Source organism: Aulostomus chinensis, chromosome 18 (genome assembly GCF_037954235.1).
Source record: "Aulostomus chinensis isolate RoL2024-O1b breed Wild chromosome 18, RoL_Achi_v1.0, whole genome shotgun sequence".
NCBI lineage: Eukaryota > Metazoa > Chordata > Actinopteri > Syngnathiformes > Aulostomidae > Aulostomus > Aulostomus chinensis.
This window is the reverse complement of record NC_141337.1, coordinates 20,902,632-20,918,710: the sequence shown is the minus strand read 5'-3', so window position 1 is coordinate 20,918,710 and position 16,079 is coordinate 20,902,632. Positions and strand designations below refer to the sequence as shown.

At 50.5% G+C, this 16,079-nt stretch overlaps 1 protein-coding gene and 1 long non-coding RNA gene across 2 annotated transcripts; both read right to left on the bottom strand.

Moving 5' to 3' along the window:
• Positions 1-1,588: 1,588 nt before the first annotated feature.
• On the bottom strand, positions 1,589-6,375 carry LOC147245646 (uncharacterized). Its single transcript, XR_015110048.1, has 4 exons — positions 6,269-6,375; positions 2,414-2,771; positions 2,173-2,253; positions 1,589-1,817 (listed from the first exon to the last, which is right to left on the bottom strand). It is a non-coding gene; the product is annotated as an uncharacterized LOC147245646 (long non-coding RNA).
• A 4,373-nt stretch (positions 6,376-10,748) lies between these two features.
• Positions 10,749-15,873, bottom strand: hoxb8a (homeobox B8a). Its single transcript, XM_086185046.1, has 2 exons — positions 14,969-15,873; positions 10,749-11,164 (listed from the first exon to the last, which is right to left on the bottom strand). Exons 1-2 carry the CDS (start codon positions 15,399-15,401, stop codon positions 10,749-10,751), a joined length of 849 nt encoding a protein of 282 aa, XP_086041172.1. The 5' UTR covers positions 15,402-15,873.
• Positions 15,874-16,079: the final 206 nt, after the last annotated feature.

The following is a 16,079-nucleotide window of genomic DNA, read 5'->3' as shown; positions in this document are numbered from 1 at the left end:
ACATAAAAACAAAAATCGAGTGAAATTTTTCAGGAGTTTTTTTTAAATATTTTTTTTCCCCACAAACTCTCGGTGTCTCTGTCCGACAACAACCGACTGACGCAAATTCTACTGCGCAACTCCGTCGTCTCCTCGTCCCTGCCAGTGTGCGTGAGTTACTTCTTCTGTTTTAACGTTTATTAGGCCTGCGTGAATTACGTCATTCTAAATCTTGAAACTATTTCAAACAAAAAAAGCGTCAGAATTTTCCAACTTGTGTCAGAACATCACCAGCGCGTGGCGTCGCTTTTAAACATTTTTTAACCCAAAATGAAATCTGGATGTTTTGCTGGAGGGAAGAAAATCATGTGACGATTTTGCAGAAGTTTTCCCGCATCGCCCCGCAGCCTGTAAAAGCAGACAAACTTAATCACGCGAGGCCGACAGCGTCTTTACACGACAACCACATGATTAATAACTGATTAATAACTGATTAATAACTGATTAATAACTGATTAATAACTGATTAATAACTGATAGCTGAACGTGAAGGTGAGGGTGAAAGAGAATCAGAACATTAATGAAGCTGCCATAGCAAAAAATCAGGGTCACTAAGGTGTGTGTGTGTGTGTGTGTGTGTGTGTGTGTGTGTGTGAGAGAGAGAGAGCGAGAGAGAGAGAGAGAGAGAGAGAGAGAGAGAGAGCGAGAGAGAACCATCTCAGGCCTGAGACCAACATGTCTCCTCCATCATACAAACCACCATCCGACTTCCGACCACAGAAAACTCGGTGTTAAACCTCCGCTGACCCTCACGTGACCTCATCCGAGCGGACGCGGATCCGCCGCTTCCTCCGCGCTGACGCTTCAGTTAAAAATTAACCAAGAAGAGCAGCGCGGCCAGGAGGCGCAAACAAACCGCCTTGGTTCGGTTCTTTGTGTGAACTCTGCTTTATTGGGGTTTCCGGCCTTTTCATTGACGCCATAAAGACACTGGGACCTGCTCTCACCCCCGGGATCCGCCTCAGCTCCCACCACACCACGGGGCCTTTGTGGCGGCTGCACACCACCGGCGGCGTCCAGAGGAGCAGGGTTCGGCTCGGACGGAGAGGACCAGGATGTTGTTTCCTCCGCGTGACGCTGCGGTGGAACAGCGGCACGAGGAGGAAACTGCTGCGGTTTCTGCGGGGAGGTCTCGCGGGGGAGCCCAGATTTTAATGAAAGAATCCGTTCTGATTTTAAATATTGAAAGCAGGCAGGCCGGAGGGAGCCCCCGGGGATCACGTGGATGATTAACTTTGTTCTTTTCTTCAAAGTTCCCGGCTCGCCGTTATAAGAAAGTTGGTTTAGTTCATGAAAGTTTAAACGTTTCGTGTTGTGAAACCGGGTTTGAGTGGAATTACACCGGAAACCCGGAACCTGCAACTGCTGCTGGCGGGCAAATAGACCTTTGATCAGAGACTGCGTTTATTAGAAAATATTGAATTGAGGACGGAAACCAAATGCTTTGCTGCATTTGAGTAATTTCACAGTAATTTACAGTATTTTTATTATTTTTTTAAGATCAACTCGCTCTGAGAGCTCGGCTAAAATATTTGACGTGAGTGAAAGAAGCGGAGCAGCTTCAGATTCCGAGAGTCTCTCCCAGCGAGGTCGACGTCTTCCATTCGTTATTAAGATTCCAAGATATTTCACAGCTCCATCCGTTCACACAACGATCATCGCTCTGGTAAAAGGTTCCTCCTTCTTCCTCCCACCGGCGGCAGGACGCCGTGAATGCCGGGGCTCCGCGCGCGGGCAGCTGCAGCAGCGGGAGGCTCGCGCTGCTGACAGGCTCGAACCTGTAAACAAGGTGTGAATATTTAAGAGCACATTGGCGCTCATTAGAGGTTTATAATCTGTGAACGTGGTGATTAGACTCCCCGAACCTGACTCACTGATGATTGGATTACTGTGTGTGTGTGTGTGTGTGTGTGTGTGTGTGTGTGTGTGTGTGTGTGTGTGTGTGAAATTTTAAACAAGCTGATTTCATGCAATTCATTAATTACAATAAAACATCAATAACATTCAGAACATGTTTGGCCAATCAAAAAAACAAACGATCGTCGGAAAAACCTTCGAATCTCTCCTGAAGGGAATTAAATGCTGATGAATCAGCTGCTAATGGAGAAATCAAAGAAATGACAGGAAACTCACCTGTGTTTACCTGTTTCATTCATAATGAAGCTCTCTTTTCTTACACGTTTGTTGGAGCATGGATGTTTCCTCGTCCACAACCTGGAGGGGAAACCGCAATTTTAAGAGAATGACAGGTTCAGGATATCTGGAAAGTCCTCAATGACACCGGTTGGTCTGATATCGATTATAGTTTATTGATCTGTGACTGCATCTCAGTTTTGAGATTCTGTGAGTTGGTGACAAAATAAAACCGGTAAACCTTGAAATGAGCAGCCGGTTTCAACCCACTGGACTCGGAATACCGCGGTCTTTTTAGGAAGTGTGAAGTTGTCCAGGTCTGGATCCTGGTCCTGGTCCTGGTCCTGGTCCTGGTCCAGAATATAAATTCAGCTGTTGATTCCACAAAATTACCGGCAATCTCTGACTGTTCCCAACTGCTGGTTTTGTTTTGATTCCAGCCAGCAACGCCTCTTTACACACGTGGAGATGTGTGCATTTATGTTTGCACTCATGTGTCCTCTCCTTCATCCTACGGTTCTGGGAACGCAGCGCATGTGCAACCTCGCTCCCGGTACCTGCTGAGCAGAACTCCTCCCCGGGCCGAGCAGCGTCATCACCTGAGAAGCACACAAAGAAAGCAGAACTCCTCCCCGGGCCGAGCAGCGTCATCACCTGAGAAGCACACAAAGAAAAATATCAATAAAGGTTACATTTTAAAAAAAATAATTTGTGGTTCAGATTAATGAATGACGCGCTGGATTTCCTTCATTCATGTCTTCATTCAACCGTGAGCTCCTCGTCTTGAACCCCCCCCCCCCAGGTGTTTGGATGGAGTGTGTGTGTGTGTGTGTGTGTGTGTGTGTGTGTGTGTGTGTGTGCGTGTGTGTGTGTGTGTGTGTGTGTGTGTGTTTGCACGTGTGTGTGTTTTATAATTCTTAAACTGTGAGGACAGACGAAAGTCATTGATGGGTCAGTTATACTATATTATACAATTATAGTTGTAATATTAAAATTACTTCTGAGCTTCAAAGGTAGTAGACAAATGGATTTTTGCATGATTTTTTAATCAGGTATTACTTGTACATTTTTCCATGTACAGATTCATGTCCTGTGTTCTCACCTGTGGACTAATTTCTGTCCTCCACTTCAGAAGAATGAAGACAACCTCGGTCTCTATTTTCTGGCGTTTAGCCCACAAACAGCTCTCTGTGCTGCCCTGTGTTGGGGGGTAATTAGTCCCAGGCTGGGAGCCACTTGCTGCCTCAGTCCTCACCTCCACTTCCTGGCAAACACATTTGACTTGTGGCTTGGTAAACACCGTAAAGCAGTTGCTAAAGGAAGGATGTGGTTAAACTGTGGGTTCAGCTGTCGTGTGTCTGGATGCGTCTCGTCCCACAGGATCGGCTCCTCGCCGAAGGGGAGAGGTTCGGCAGAAAGGGAGCACAATCTGAGGGACTGCAGTCGCTGCTGTGCTTGTGGCTCAACAAAGTTCATATTCAACCTTGTGAAACGCAGGCTGATGGGGGGGGGGGGGGCTGAAATAGCAGAGTGTAACTAATCTGGCAATATGAAGAAGAAAAAAATCCATTGTTTCTATGAAATCTGCATGAGTCACTGGTGAGTACAAGCCAGGAGCCATGCTGACCTTCGGTCTTCATGAGGTCACGCAGCGCCTGAAGGTTGAAGTGAAACTAGGTCACATTTTCTCAGCTCAGAGGTCGACTGCAGAGCACAAACGTTTACAGCCCCAGCGCCATCGCAGCCTCTGGCAGGGACGGTCAGGAGGAAGCTGGCACTCTGAGGTGAGAGGCGATAAATAGGTAAATCCATACATTTGACTTGAACCGGCCTGGGAGAGTTCTCCATGCTGACTCTCCTATTGCTCCTGCTGGGCAGGGGGGAGGGAGGGGGAGGGAGGGAGGCTCCCTCACAAACTCACTGACTTTCCCTTTCTTCCTTTGTAGCTCCATATTATAGAGCTACGATATATCTTCACTTGAACACAACACTTAATGCCTATTACGCTCCGCACAATGTGCTCATGTTTCTCTGAAGAGTGTTTTCCTCCCGGTGAGGTGAAGGGTGTGTGTGTGTGTGGTGCGTGTGTGTGTGTGTGTGTGGTGTGTGTGTGTGTGTGTGTTTGTACACCACAGTTTATTGAAAGCAGTAGAAAGTGTGTGAGACTGTCAGCAGCCTGTAAGTGTGTGTGATTAAGTGTGTGTTTGTGTAATGTGCTTTTTATCTGTGTCCTGCTTCCTTTTAGTGTATAGTTGTGTGTGTGTGTGTGTGTGTGTGTGTGTGTGTGTGTGTGTGTGTGTGTGTGTGTGTGTGTGTGTGTGTGGAGGAAGGGTGCTGGGTGGGGTATTAATCTACATTGGTAATATTTTTCCTGTTCTTACTCTGTCTGACGTGATTTGTTCACGTTGCAGATGCAGTGAGGAATTCTATCTCAATCAAAAAACAAGACAACGCTGTGACATGCACCTCGCTCTCTCTGTCTCTCTCTCTCTCTCTCTCTCTCTCTCTCTCTCACACACACACACACACACACACACACACTAATAGACCAAAATACATGTAAAAAAAAAAGTGACTTTGCTGGATTTATGTGCATGCTAATGTGTGTGTCAGGGCTCCAGCGCCTCGTTTAATAAGCACTTTCCAAGTCGTATTAACAGGAACATCCCGGACATTTCTCTCCAATCATCTCTGACGCCTGGAAGTGGAATTGGATCTAAATTAAAATCTATAAATTAATTATACAGAATGGGATTGGCTGCCTCATACACACACACACACACACACACACACACACACACACACACACACGACAAAGAGAAGAAGAAAAGAGTGGAAGAACGAAGACAGAGAAATTGGATTTATCCGTGTGTGTGTGTGTGTGTGTGTGTGTGAGAGAGAGAGAGAGAGAGAGAGAGAGAGAGAGAGAGAGAGAGAGAGAGAGAGAGAGATCAACATACTTCATTTTCTATCTTCCTCTCCAGCTCTCATCCACATTTAATATTTGGGGTACAGCCTACGTTTCTTCTAAACACCAGTTTAATGTTAATTTGAGTTTTATTCATAAAATCTCCACGTTTTCTTCAAGACAAAACAAAAACGCCGCGTCCGTGTGCGTGAGTCGTGTGAGGATCGCGCTGATTCATCCAAAACACAGTTTCCCAGGGAACGAGTGAGGGAGGGTGTGAGGGTGAGTAGAGGCTCTGCCGGGGCGAAACACGGCGCGGCCCGGGGCTCTGGGCTCGCCTCCGTGTACGAACAGGGCCACCAGTACAGAACTGGACCAGCAGCGGGCCGGTTCGGTATATGTTTAGGATGTAGTTCTAGAAGCAACCACTTCTCCCTCACAGGCTTCATCATTTGAACTCAAACACAGAAATTCTCTTTGTGCTGCCACTGTTTGTTGTGGTCCGAGGCCCCGCGTCCATTCCGCTCCCCGCCAGCTGCTGCCGCACAAAGCCACTCTGACAATCGCGGGAAAGAGGAATTCAGAGATCAAACCCATCTGCTAATTTATAGTGTTTATAGTATTAGCGGCTTGTGGTGACAGTACAATGGCACAATGGGCCTTCAGTGGGTCCTCTGGTGCTGACGGAGGAACACAAGCATGTCTGGACTGAATATGAGCGAGCACCGGAGGAGACTCTCCCCGGGGCTCAGACGGCTGAGGATCCCGCTGCAGCCGCCCTGTGCTCCCCGGCTCATTCTCAAACACAATACCAACTAATGAATATTCACCAAGTCTTAAATTGTGGTTTTATGGATGGTCGCAAAGCCATAAAAGAGCTGCAGAGAGAGAGAAGAGAGGAGAGGTTGTAAAAAAGGCGACGGGAGAAAGAGACGACAGGCATAGTTGAGCTACCGGGGCCGGCCGCCGCGCAACCGGGCCACGATTTAAAGTGCGTTTAATGTAATTATTGGGTCGAACTAATAACCTTCTCCTCTCTCTCTCTCTCTCTCTCTCTCTCTCTCTCTCTCTCTCTCTCTTTCTCTCTTACACACGTACACATACAAGAGCTTCCCATCTCTTCTCAGGAAATCATGGTGCCCCTCCCGCCCTACGAATCTCTCAGGCCTCTCACATGACCCCCCTCACCTGCCCGTCTCATCCGGGGTACGGGGAGCCCAACTGCCAGCGAGCAGGTCCCGGGTGGACCGAAGCCGTAAACTCTTCCATAATGAAGGGCTCAGAGGAGCCCGATGGTTCCGCTCAGTCCCGAAAGAAACAAACAGAAGAATGAGAGGGGGGGGGGGGCGACTGGGGAGAGGAGGGCGCAGGAGGAGGACACGGGGAGCTGGGAGGAAGAATCTGTGAGGAGGGTCCGCGGAGTTCTCCTGTTCAGACCTGCGCGCATTGGAGAAGTTCCGCGAACTCATAATTTGGCGCTTTAATTTAATGATTTGTGGACTCGGGCGCTTTAATGTCGAGGCTTTACGAGGCGCCGTGAGTTACTGGCGCGGTGTTTCTGTCGAGATTTACACAAAATAACACGCGGGCCAGCACTTCCTAGCCCCTCCCTCCCGTTGCCTCGTGGGTCACGTGACCGTGGGTTCATGTGACGTCTCTATGCCCAATGGCTGACAGGGTGTCTGAAAACAAATCGGCGACGGGGGGGCAGAGAATGACAGGAAGGGAACGGCGCAGGGCGCGTGCGCAAAGCCGCAGATACGACCGGCTTGGTTTCGAGCCCAGACAGCAAGCAGAGCGAGGCAGGCGGCTGGGCGGTGACGTTGGCAGGAGCGAGTGATGCGTCACGTGTATCCATCCACAGCGACGCTCGGAGAGGAAGACGGTCACCTGAGGATGTTTCCTCTCCCTCTGCTGGAAATATTAGCGCGACACGCAAGTCACGTGGAAACAGAAGCTTCCGGGCGGCAGCGGAAGAGAACATTTGTCAGACGTTCGTGAGCTGAACAAGGACGTTTGCATCTAAACGCGTCTGCTGACCTCCCTCTCAACTCACCTGCATGACAGGTGACCTCGACCCTTCAGCACCGGGCAGAACCAAAGAGGAGGGAGCCGGAGGGAGGTGGGTCAATCCTGATGAGGAGGGAGGGCTGAGTGGGTGGTGTGGAGGAACCTCCTGAGGCCTCCACCTTCTCACCAAAGCCAAGTGTGGTGCCGCTTTTGTTGACAGTCAGAAGGAAGCAGATTACGTGGTTCTTTTCAGGCCACTGAATCAATTTAATCCTGATACTGTAATCCCCCAGACCTGGTCTAGTAGGGCCCTACTCTACCTAGGAGGAGTGAGAGGCTGGGTGAGGGTTAGGAAGAGGGAGCAGGAGCTCCATAACAAGCCTACTGGGCATTAACAACAGTGGGTCAAACCAATGAACAGGTGATCCCAGCCTCTCACCCCTCTAGGAGGTAGAGTAGGGCCCTACTAGACCAGGTCTGGGGGATTAAGGTATCAGGATGAAGGTTCATTCGATGGCCTGACAGCAACCTCATCGGCTGTGCCTGCAAACGTGTTCACGTGTAACTCGGCAACAGGATTCAAACACAGAACAGGTTGATGGTTCTGGGTTCCTGGTGCATGGATGCAGGTGGTGAAGGGACAACAACAGCTCTACATCAGCAGCGAATCCAGGTCTTAGATGTTGACATGTCTCCTGAAATGTGCGTTGCTCCACCACCTCCACCTCTGATGACCCCTGACAGCAGGGTCAGCGATGGATCCAAATGCTGGTGCGCTCCTCTGGAGTCTGTTCAGAAGCATCTCATCTTCAGTCTGATCCCCTTCAGCTGCTGGGTCTCCTGAAGGGGACAGCAGGCGCTGCCAGAGGAGGAAACTCCACTACACAACAGCAGGAGGCAGGAGGCCAGCAACGGCGGCCCTGGTCTGGTGTTTGTGGTCCAACCTGCATCCTGATGCTGACTCTCTCCGTCCGGGTGCTGCTGCTTGTGCTTTGGATCTGGCAGCGAGGCTGCGATGTCTGCAGAGGAGAGGCAGGACGTTTGCTGTGTATGTGGAGTCAGAGGGGGCATCATCCAGGAGCGCCAGGGTAACAGCCCCCTGTGAACAGGTCCAGGGCCCCCCACCAGCAGACTTTACCAGAAAAGACATTTGGGTGTTTTTTTGTAGCTCAGGGCACAAATGAAGAGTCCAAATTACTACACTTTTCTCTGGGCTCAAACACCTCAGGGTTTCGACAAAGACGCTCATATTTCATGCCCCCATTTGCAGGTCTCACCTCCAAACCCCATCAGCCACTCTGACGTCACATCCGACTCATGCCTGAGTAACATTTAGCTTATCTGACTATGGCACGCCAACAAGCACCCCCGTCCCCCAAACCTCCTCCGGGTGCCGTTTGCATCAGCCCAGTGGGCCCGGGTCAGTCCAGGCCACTAGGACTATCCAGTGTCCTACATCGTCATATCGGCTAAATGCCATCTAGTGGCCCCGGTAATCACGACCAGAGGGTCCCGGACCGCGCGAGCCTGCTGGGCGGTGACACCCGGCTCAGGCGTGTGGTCCCGGTGCAGAGAGCTGATGGATCTGTGCTGCGCAGCCAAAAAAGAAAATAAGACAGAACCAAAAATGATCGCAACCGAATCAGAAACACACACACACACACACACACACACACACACACACACACACACACACACACACACACACACACACACACACACACACACACACACACCCTACACCGCCGCCTTTATTTCCTGAGAAACTAAACTCCGCATATTCAACTTGTCGTCTCAGCGGCGCGCGGGAGAACAACCGCACCTCGGAGCTCCCGCGCGGTTGATGCCTGGAAACCTGATCGGTCGGGACGCATCCAGCCCGGGGTTCCCCAGACTGAGGGGCAGGCTGACGTCCAACTGGACCAGGAGGCGCGTGTGTAAGCGGGACATCGCGGTGTGTTTGATCCCGCCATATGGAAACAATCCGAGCTGCAGTCGTCATCGAGATGATGATGGAGGGCAGAGAACTAGTAAATGTAGAAGCTTGTAATAATGTAAGTGCAGGAGCGGGCCATAAATAAAGAGGTGTTTGGATAGGAGTGTGTGTGTGTGTGTGTGTGTGTGTGTGTGTGTGTGTGTGTGTGTGTGTGTGTGTGTGTGTGTGTCGCGGGTCCGTCTTGTTTAAGAGGAGATTTCCGAGGCGAGGCTTAAATGTTTGGCCTCGTGAACTGAGCGGTTTTATCAGTCTGGGCTGTGACAGAAGCCTCGAGGAGCGTCAGGGAGGACGAGGAGAGGAAGGAAGGAGAAATCCCTCCATCCAGGGAGCGCGGAGCAGCGTTGTCCCTCCCCTTTAGTTTGTTCAGCCTTGAAAACTAAATCTGGTCAAATTTAATTGCGAGTGAAATAAAAAAAAAAAAGTGGAGAGAAAAACAGAAAAACTACAAACACCACTTCCGCCCTGCGCGCGGACAAAAACTGGTCTAAAAAACTGCAGACGTCGGTTTGAAACGGGGCTCCTCAGCCAGCCTCAGATCATCATTACTATTCTTACTACTATTACTGGTAATAACGATAATAATAATAATAACAATAATAATAATAACAATAATAATAATAACAATAATAATAATACTAATTTGTCAGAGCTGGCTTGAGTGCAATTCTATAAATTGTGGGAATTCGACCTGTTCGAAAATGCAGATTTATTTTATAATTTCTTAAAAGTTCCATTGTTACAGTTTCACTGATGCCTTTGTTGAAGCTGAGCTGATGTAATTTATTTTAATGTGTTTTTTCATAATTAGGCTACGTAAAATATCAAAAAAGGAAAAATAAAACCCACTCTGCTTCACACTAAATGGAGAAGTCAACACTTGCAATGATTTACAATTTGAACGTTTTTATTTTAACGAATCTTCTTGTTTTATCTGCACTGTGCGCATGCTCTTACCCCGAAAGAGAAAAGGAAGACAACATAAACAAACACCATCAATCAAAAACGAACTAAACGAGAAACGACAATTAGAGTGTGTAAAAAAGAGACCCGACCTACTAAAACGGCATAAATAGGCAGTTTCATGTTGTTGGAAATTTCATTAATTGCTACGTCATCATCATCATCATCATCATCATTAATCATTGCCATAACAACAACAACATAGAAGTGAGAAGTACAGTAAAAAGTGCACCATCATCATTTTAACTTAAAAACTATACAGCTGCCAAAGATAAAGTTGTTAATGATAAACTTCTAACAATATAGAAATGTTTCCACAGAGTTGTTCCACAAAGAAAGGAAGCTATCATTTTCTTTCTGTTTTTCTTGACTAGTTTGACTATGTTTGACTTGGATTGGTTCACCCCGCCCTCGCCAATTTAGATGACTTGTACTTTTTAGTTGCATCTTTTGCTTTTGCTTTTTTTCCACCACCCCCCCCCCCCCCCCCCCCCATGGTTCCGGTCAGCAGACAGGAGCCCGAGGCCCCTCCAGTCCGTCCAGCTCGCCATTATGGAGACTCAGGTTCGTTTCCATCGATTGAATCGTGGAGGCAGCGGGGCAGCACTGTGGCCTCAGTTAAGAACAGCACCACCCCTAAACCCCCCAACCTCACCCCGTCGTGTCCGAGCGTCTCCCTTCCCCGCCTCCCCTTCTTCCTCCCTACATTTGCTTGAGGGGTTTGTCGCAACAATCTTCGTTCCCCGAGGCCTGTGATCCCGCCGCGCCCGCCACCGGCACCGAGCCTCCTCCGCCGCCTCCGCCGCCATCCCCACCTCCTCCGCCGCCTCCTCCTCCCCCTGCCCCGCCATCTCGCAGCTCCTTCTCCCTCCTCTCCCTCTCCACCGCTTCCTGCTCGCTCTTGCTGCTGGGGAACTTGTCCTTGTTGTTCTCCTTCTTCCACTTCATCCTCCGGTTCTGGAACCAGATCTTCACCTGCCGCTCCGTCAGTGCCAACGCGTGCGACACCTCAATTCGGCGTTTCCGGGTCAGGTAGGGGTTGAACAGGAACTCCTTCTCCAGCTCCAGAGTCTGGTAGCGGCTGTAGGTTTGCCGGCCCCGTCTTCGGCCCGCAGCTACTGGGGGAGGAGGGGGAGGAGAGGGGGACGCAGGAGGAGAGGAGGACATTGTTAAAGATAAACGTCAATTTTACCCCATCAAGTGCGTCAACATGGTTAAAGACATGAAGCTGTGACGTTGTTTTTTTTTAAGTAAAAGCACAAAAAAGTAGCAGGGATTGTGACCGAACAATGACGGCTTTTAATCAGACTCGGTTCACAGCTGTGGACATCGATGAAATTATCAATTTTAGAAAAGTGCGATAACCTCAGAGAAGCTGAACAGACGACCGAGGGAGAAAAACAACACAACAGAACCTAACGGGACACCGAACACGGAGCCGCGGCAGATTCGCCTCCCTGGACGAGCGACCAAACTACGACGGAGGGCTGTTTGTTTGTTGTTTACTTCGTGTTTGTTCATTAAAAAAATGAGACAGTTAATTATCAAAATGTCTTTGCAGAAAAATGACACCAAAACTTGAATTTAAGTAATTTGATATCCAAAAAAGGATTTTTTTTTTGCTTAGTTTTTGTTTTTTTTGGGGGGGGGGGGTAGTGAACATGCGTCCACGGATGCTCGAGAAAGTGAGGGATAAATGTCAACATTTTCGGAATGTGTTAAAACCACGAGATCCTCATGTGACCCCAGTAAAAAGACCCGGTAAAAGCGCCTCGGGCACAACAGCCTCATAACAACGCCTGTGACACCGACACTTGAAGTCCAGCTCTTCTACCTCAGACAGAATTATTGATGTCTTCCCATGTTTAAACACACACACACACACACACACACACACACACACACACACACACACACACACACACACTTTTACACAAGCGTCCGGAACAGCTGAGCACTTCGAGAAACGGCGACAATTTTTGATGCTTTAAACACATCTAAGGGAGAAGAGCTGCAGATCACAGCAGAGATCACAGCAGAGATCAGAGGCTTCCTTTGATTACAACCATGGATTTCTAATTAGACAAGGAGAGATGAAGGCAAACACGCATCACCGCTGACACAAGCGGGACTCCTCAGCTGCTTCCGGTTTGCGGCTCGTCTCCATCCGGTCAAATACGTCACACATGTCCAACATACCGGGAAAATAGTTTGTTCCGTTAATAAACAGACTCATTTATATCCTCACATAATCTCACAGCAGACACACTCCTGCAGAAACGTCAGCCAGGCGGCTGGAGGAGCCCGGGCCGGGTCAGGAGTCACCCAACCGGCCTGCAACAGCCTCAAGCTGCTCCGAACCGGAATTTCTTGGAGGGACGTTACGGTAAAACAAGCTAAAACCGGACAGATATCCGTGGTTAGTTTTCAGTGAAACCGTTTGCCTTCCTCCCCACCGGTCACCGGAAGCCTGGAGGGGCCAGATTTACCTGCAGCTCCGCCCCTATGCGGACCTGAAGGAGAACTCCAATGTCTCAGTTTGGAATTAAAATCTTTAAAACAAATACTCCACGGCACTCGCGCACGCGCACACTCGCCCCCCGAGACAGTAAAGGTTCCGGACCCGTGAAGGAGGCAGGCGGTGGCTTCCGGGGAGGCTCTGATCTGGTGGCCTTACGGTTAAAGCCCTCCGGTAAACGTTGAGCATATCTGAGAGCTCCTGCCTCTTCCACGGCCGTCACGAGCCTAAGGTCAGCAGGGTGGTTGTATAACAGTGGTGTGACGTTCACGGGCTCATTGGATTTAGCCGTGGTGTCCGACTATGGAAACAGAGCAGCTCCTGTTGGTAAACCAGCAGGAACCCGACTAGAGACTCTGCACGGACATCATGGATGTCTTCGGGACCTGAAGGTCTTGTTTGTGTCGTCACCGATCAGCCGGGAAACACTTCCCGGTAAAATAACAGTACCCCTGCCGCCGGGCTCTTTCTGTGTCTGCAGCCAATCATCGACAGGGGCCACCGATAACATCCCCGGTACTTCCGCGGGTCTCCCTCCTTGTTCACCCTTTAAACCGTAAAGAAAGCGTGATTTACCGATCATCTCAGCTGCGGCGGTGACGTCTTTAACGGGCTCATATTCACGCGTTTAGGGCAGATATTAAAGCCTGAGCTGAGGGGCTGCGGGGGCTTCAGGGAGGGTTCGGGGAGCTGGGGGGTGAGGAGGAGGCGACGGTCTCCTTCATAACCCGAATTATAAAACGCAGCCCTCGTTAAAGGGGAATCTCCGAGGTAAACGGAGGATCAGCAGCTGCCTCCGAGCCGCCCGCCTCCTTCTGCTCTTATAACTAATAAATCTCCGCGCAGCGATTACGTCCCATCAAACCGCGCGCCGGTGCAGAGCAGCACGGCTCCCCGCGACTGCTGCCCTGCGTGGAGGGCGACACCGCGGGCTCCTGCCGGCGGCAAGCTGCTGCCGTCCGGCTGGAGACCGCGGTCCTGTGTCCGTGACCGTGTCCGGTCCAGGTCGACCCCAGTGCCGATGCGAAACGCGGTTTTGTGTGGGAATGTGAAAGATTTACAGACATAAACTGCGACCATGCAAAGGTCGAGCTCGCGCGCGCGCACTGCTGGAGGGCAGCGGCGGCGGAACATTCTCGCTCAAATAAACTCATAAAAACGGGCGTAAATTGCTGTTTTACTATCAACAGTAGCAGGTGAAAATGTGTGTAAAGCTGAGATGATATAGAGGTGAATACAGACGCGAGCCTTTTATTCTTCATATATATGTTGTTGTTGTTGTTGTTGTTTTTATAAATTTTATGATCATAATCATGAAGCCACAAAAATCCAGTAGAGGCCATAACCCGCCTGCAGAACCACTTTGAAAAATACAACCGAGAACATGAGTAATAAACTCCCCCTCAACACACACACACACACACACACACACACACACACACACACACACACACACACACACACACACACACAGGCAAGAAATATGGGCTCAAACAAAATAGGCTACAATGCACGTCAATCTACTCCGTCTCTGTCCACAACGTCACGCGCGTTTGATTTAAGCCATCGATTACACAATGAAAACTATTTATTATTATTATTATTATTATTATTATTATTATTATTATTATTATTATTATTATTATTATTATTACTGCGACTGTCGTGTGCTTTGCTGAGCGTCCAGCCGCCGCTCGTGTCTGGATGCTTCGTCTCATCAGCGCCTTCATCGCGCTACTCTGAGCGCAAATATTCCCACTTTTTCACTTTATGTGCTCCAGCTTGCCCCCCCCCCCACACACACACACACACCGGGGGGAACCCGCCACCGTGTAGCCAAATATTCCCGGAGACCGCAGGCGAGTCGTAAAAGCAAAAGGCAGTAAAAGTTGAAGCGGGTGAGAGCAGCGACCACCCTTCAGCAGCTCTGTCCCATCTGGTCCAGCCGGGGGTCTCTCGGCCTTTCTGGGGGGTTTCTCTGGCAGAGGACTCTGAGGTTCAGTCCCCCCCCCCCCCCGCCCCCCCCCCCCCTCCGACAGCACCAGCTCCTTCCACCATTTCTCGCCTGTTTCTGCCTGCTCCCCCCTCACTCTGCGCGGCTCCGCCGGCTCCCCCGGCCGCTCTACTGGCGGGTAATTAAACCCTGAAGTCATTCACAAGTTTTGGTGCCGCCAATAAAACCATAAACGTGCTTTTGTCTCGCGCTTTGGAGGCAGGAGCCCTCATTACGCTGCGGGTTTTAAAACCACTTTCCCAACTTTGCTCCGCCGCTTCCTTCAGCAGTCCTGGAGCAGCACGGGCCGCCGCTCCTCACTGGCCGCCCGCAGCCGGGGAGGAGGCTGCCGGCTCGGGGAGGAGAAGCGTGAACAGACAACAGCAATCGTAGCAAACCTGGTTTCCTCACCTTGTGGCCTCATCCAGGGGAACAGCTGCGTCGGCGACGGGCTCTGCTCGGTTCCCTCCGCGTCCTCGCCTCCGAGTCCCGGTGCGCCTCCCAGTTTACAGTCGCTGTACTGGACCAGATCCGCGTCCTGGGCCCCGAAAAGCGTCTGGCGCTGTAGGGCGTCATATCCGTAGAAGTTGCCCGGCTCGCCGTGGCATGTGACCGCACAAGGGCTCTGCTGGTACGGGTTGCTTGGCAGCGTCGAGGCGCTGTGGTGGTAGAAGTCCTGGATCTGCGGAGCGTGTTGGAAGGTGGCGCCGGAGCCCGGGCCGTACACCACGGTGGGCCGGCTGCCGGCCAGGTCCTGCGCGAAACCGCACTCGTAGTAGTTGGGACGTAACGAGTCCCCGCTTTTATACTTGGAGAAGAGAGAGTTGACGAAATATGAACTCATCTCGTGTGGCGGTCGTGTGTTTCTGTCTGTGCTCGGCTCGGCAGAGTCGGAGTGCGGAGGCGACCCTCAGCTTTCGGTTGTGTTTTGTTTCTGCTTCTGTTGGGCGATTTCAGGCAGAGAAACACCGACAGACGGAGCGCGAGGAGGGGAGGGAGGCGCGGGCGAGTCTGTGTTGTGGTGTTTCCCCTCACCGCCACAACTGAGGAGCCGCTCGCGCTGAGAGTAACGGGAACGGTAGCCAGCCAGAGCAGGAGCGTCCACAACCACCACCGCCACAACAACACCAACTTTCACAGCGATTCCATAAAATATCCAGCGAAGAAGAAGAAATAGAAGAGGAAGCAGAAGAAGAAGAAGAAGCAGAAGAAGAAGAAGGAGAAGAAGGAGAAGGAGAAGTAGAGGAGGAGGAAGGGCTCAAGCGCATCACAATTCCGGTGTTAGCGCTGTAACCGGGAGCCCTGTCGCGCTCTCAAACGGGTTTTCCGTGATTTACTCCTCTGCAAATGAGTTGTTTCATATTTTCTCTCTCTCCCTCTCTCTCTCCCCCTCTCCCTCTCTCTCTCTCTCCTCTAGCTCTCCCCTCTCGCTCTCTTCTTGGCCCCGTTGTATGCGTGTCGGTTTCAGGGATAATTTGCATCTATTATCAGCTCCTCATCCCATTGGCTTCTCCATGCACAG

Excerpts from the sequence above, each read along its gene's own strand:
- hoxb8a (XM_086185046.1), bottom strand. The coding sequence starts at position 15,401 with ATGAGTTCATATTTCGTCAACTCTCTCTTCTCCAAGTATAAAAGCGGG. Across the intron at positions 11,165-14,968 it reads CCCCTGGATGAGGCCACAAG|TAGCTGCGGGCCGAAGACGG; the intron begins GTGAGGAAACCA and ends CTCCTCCCCCAG.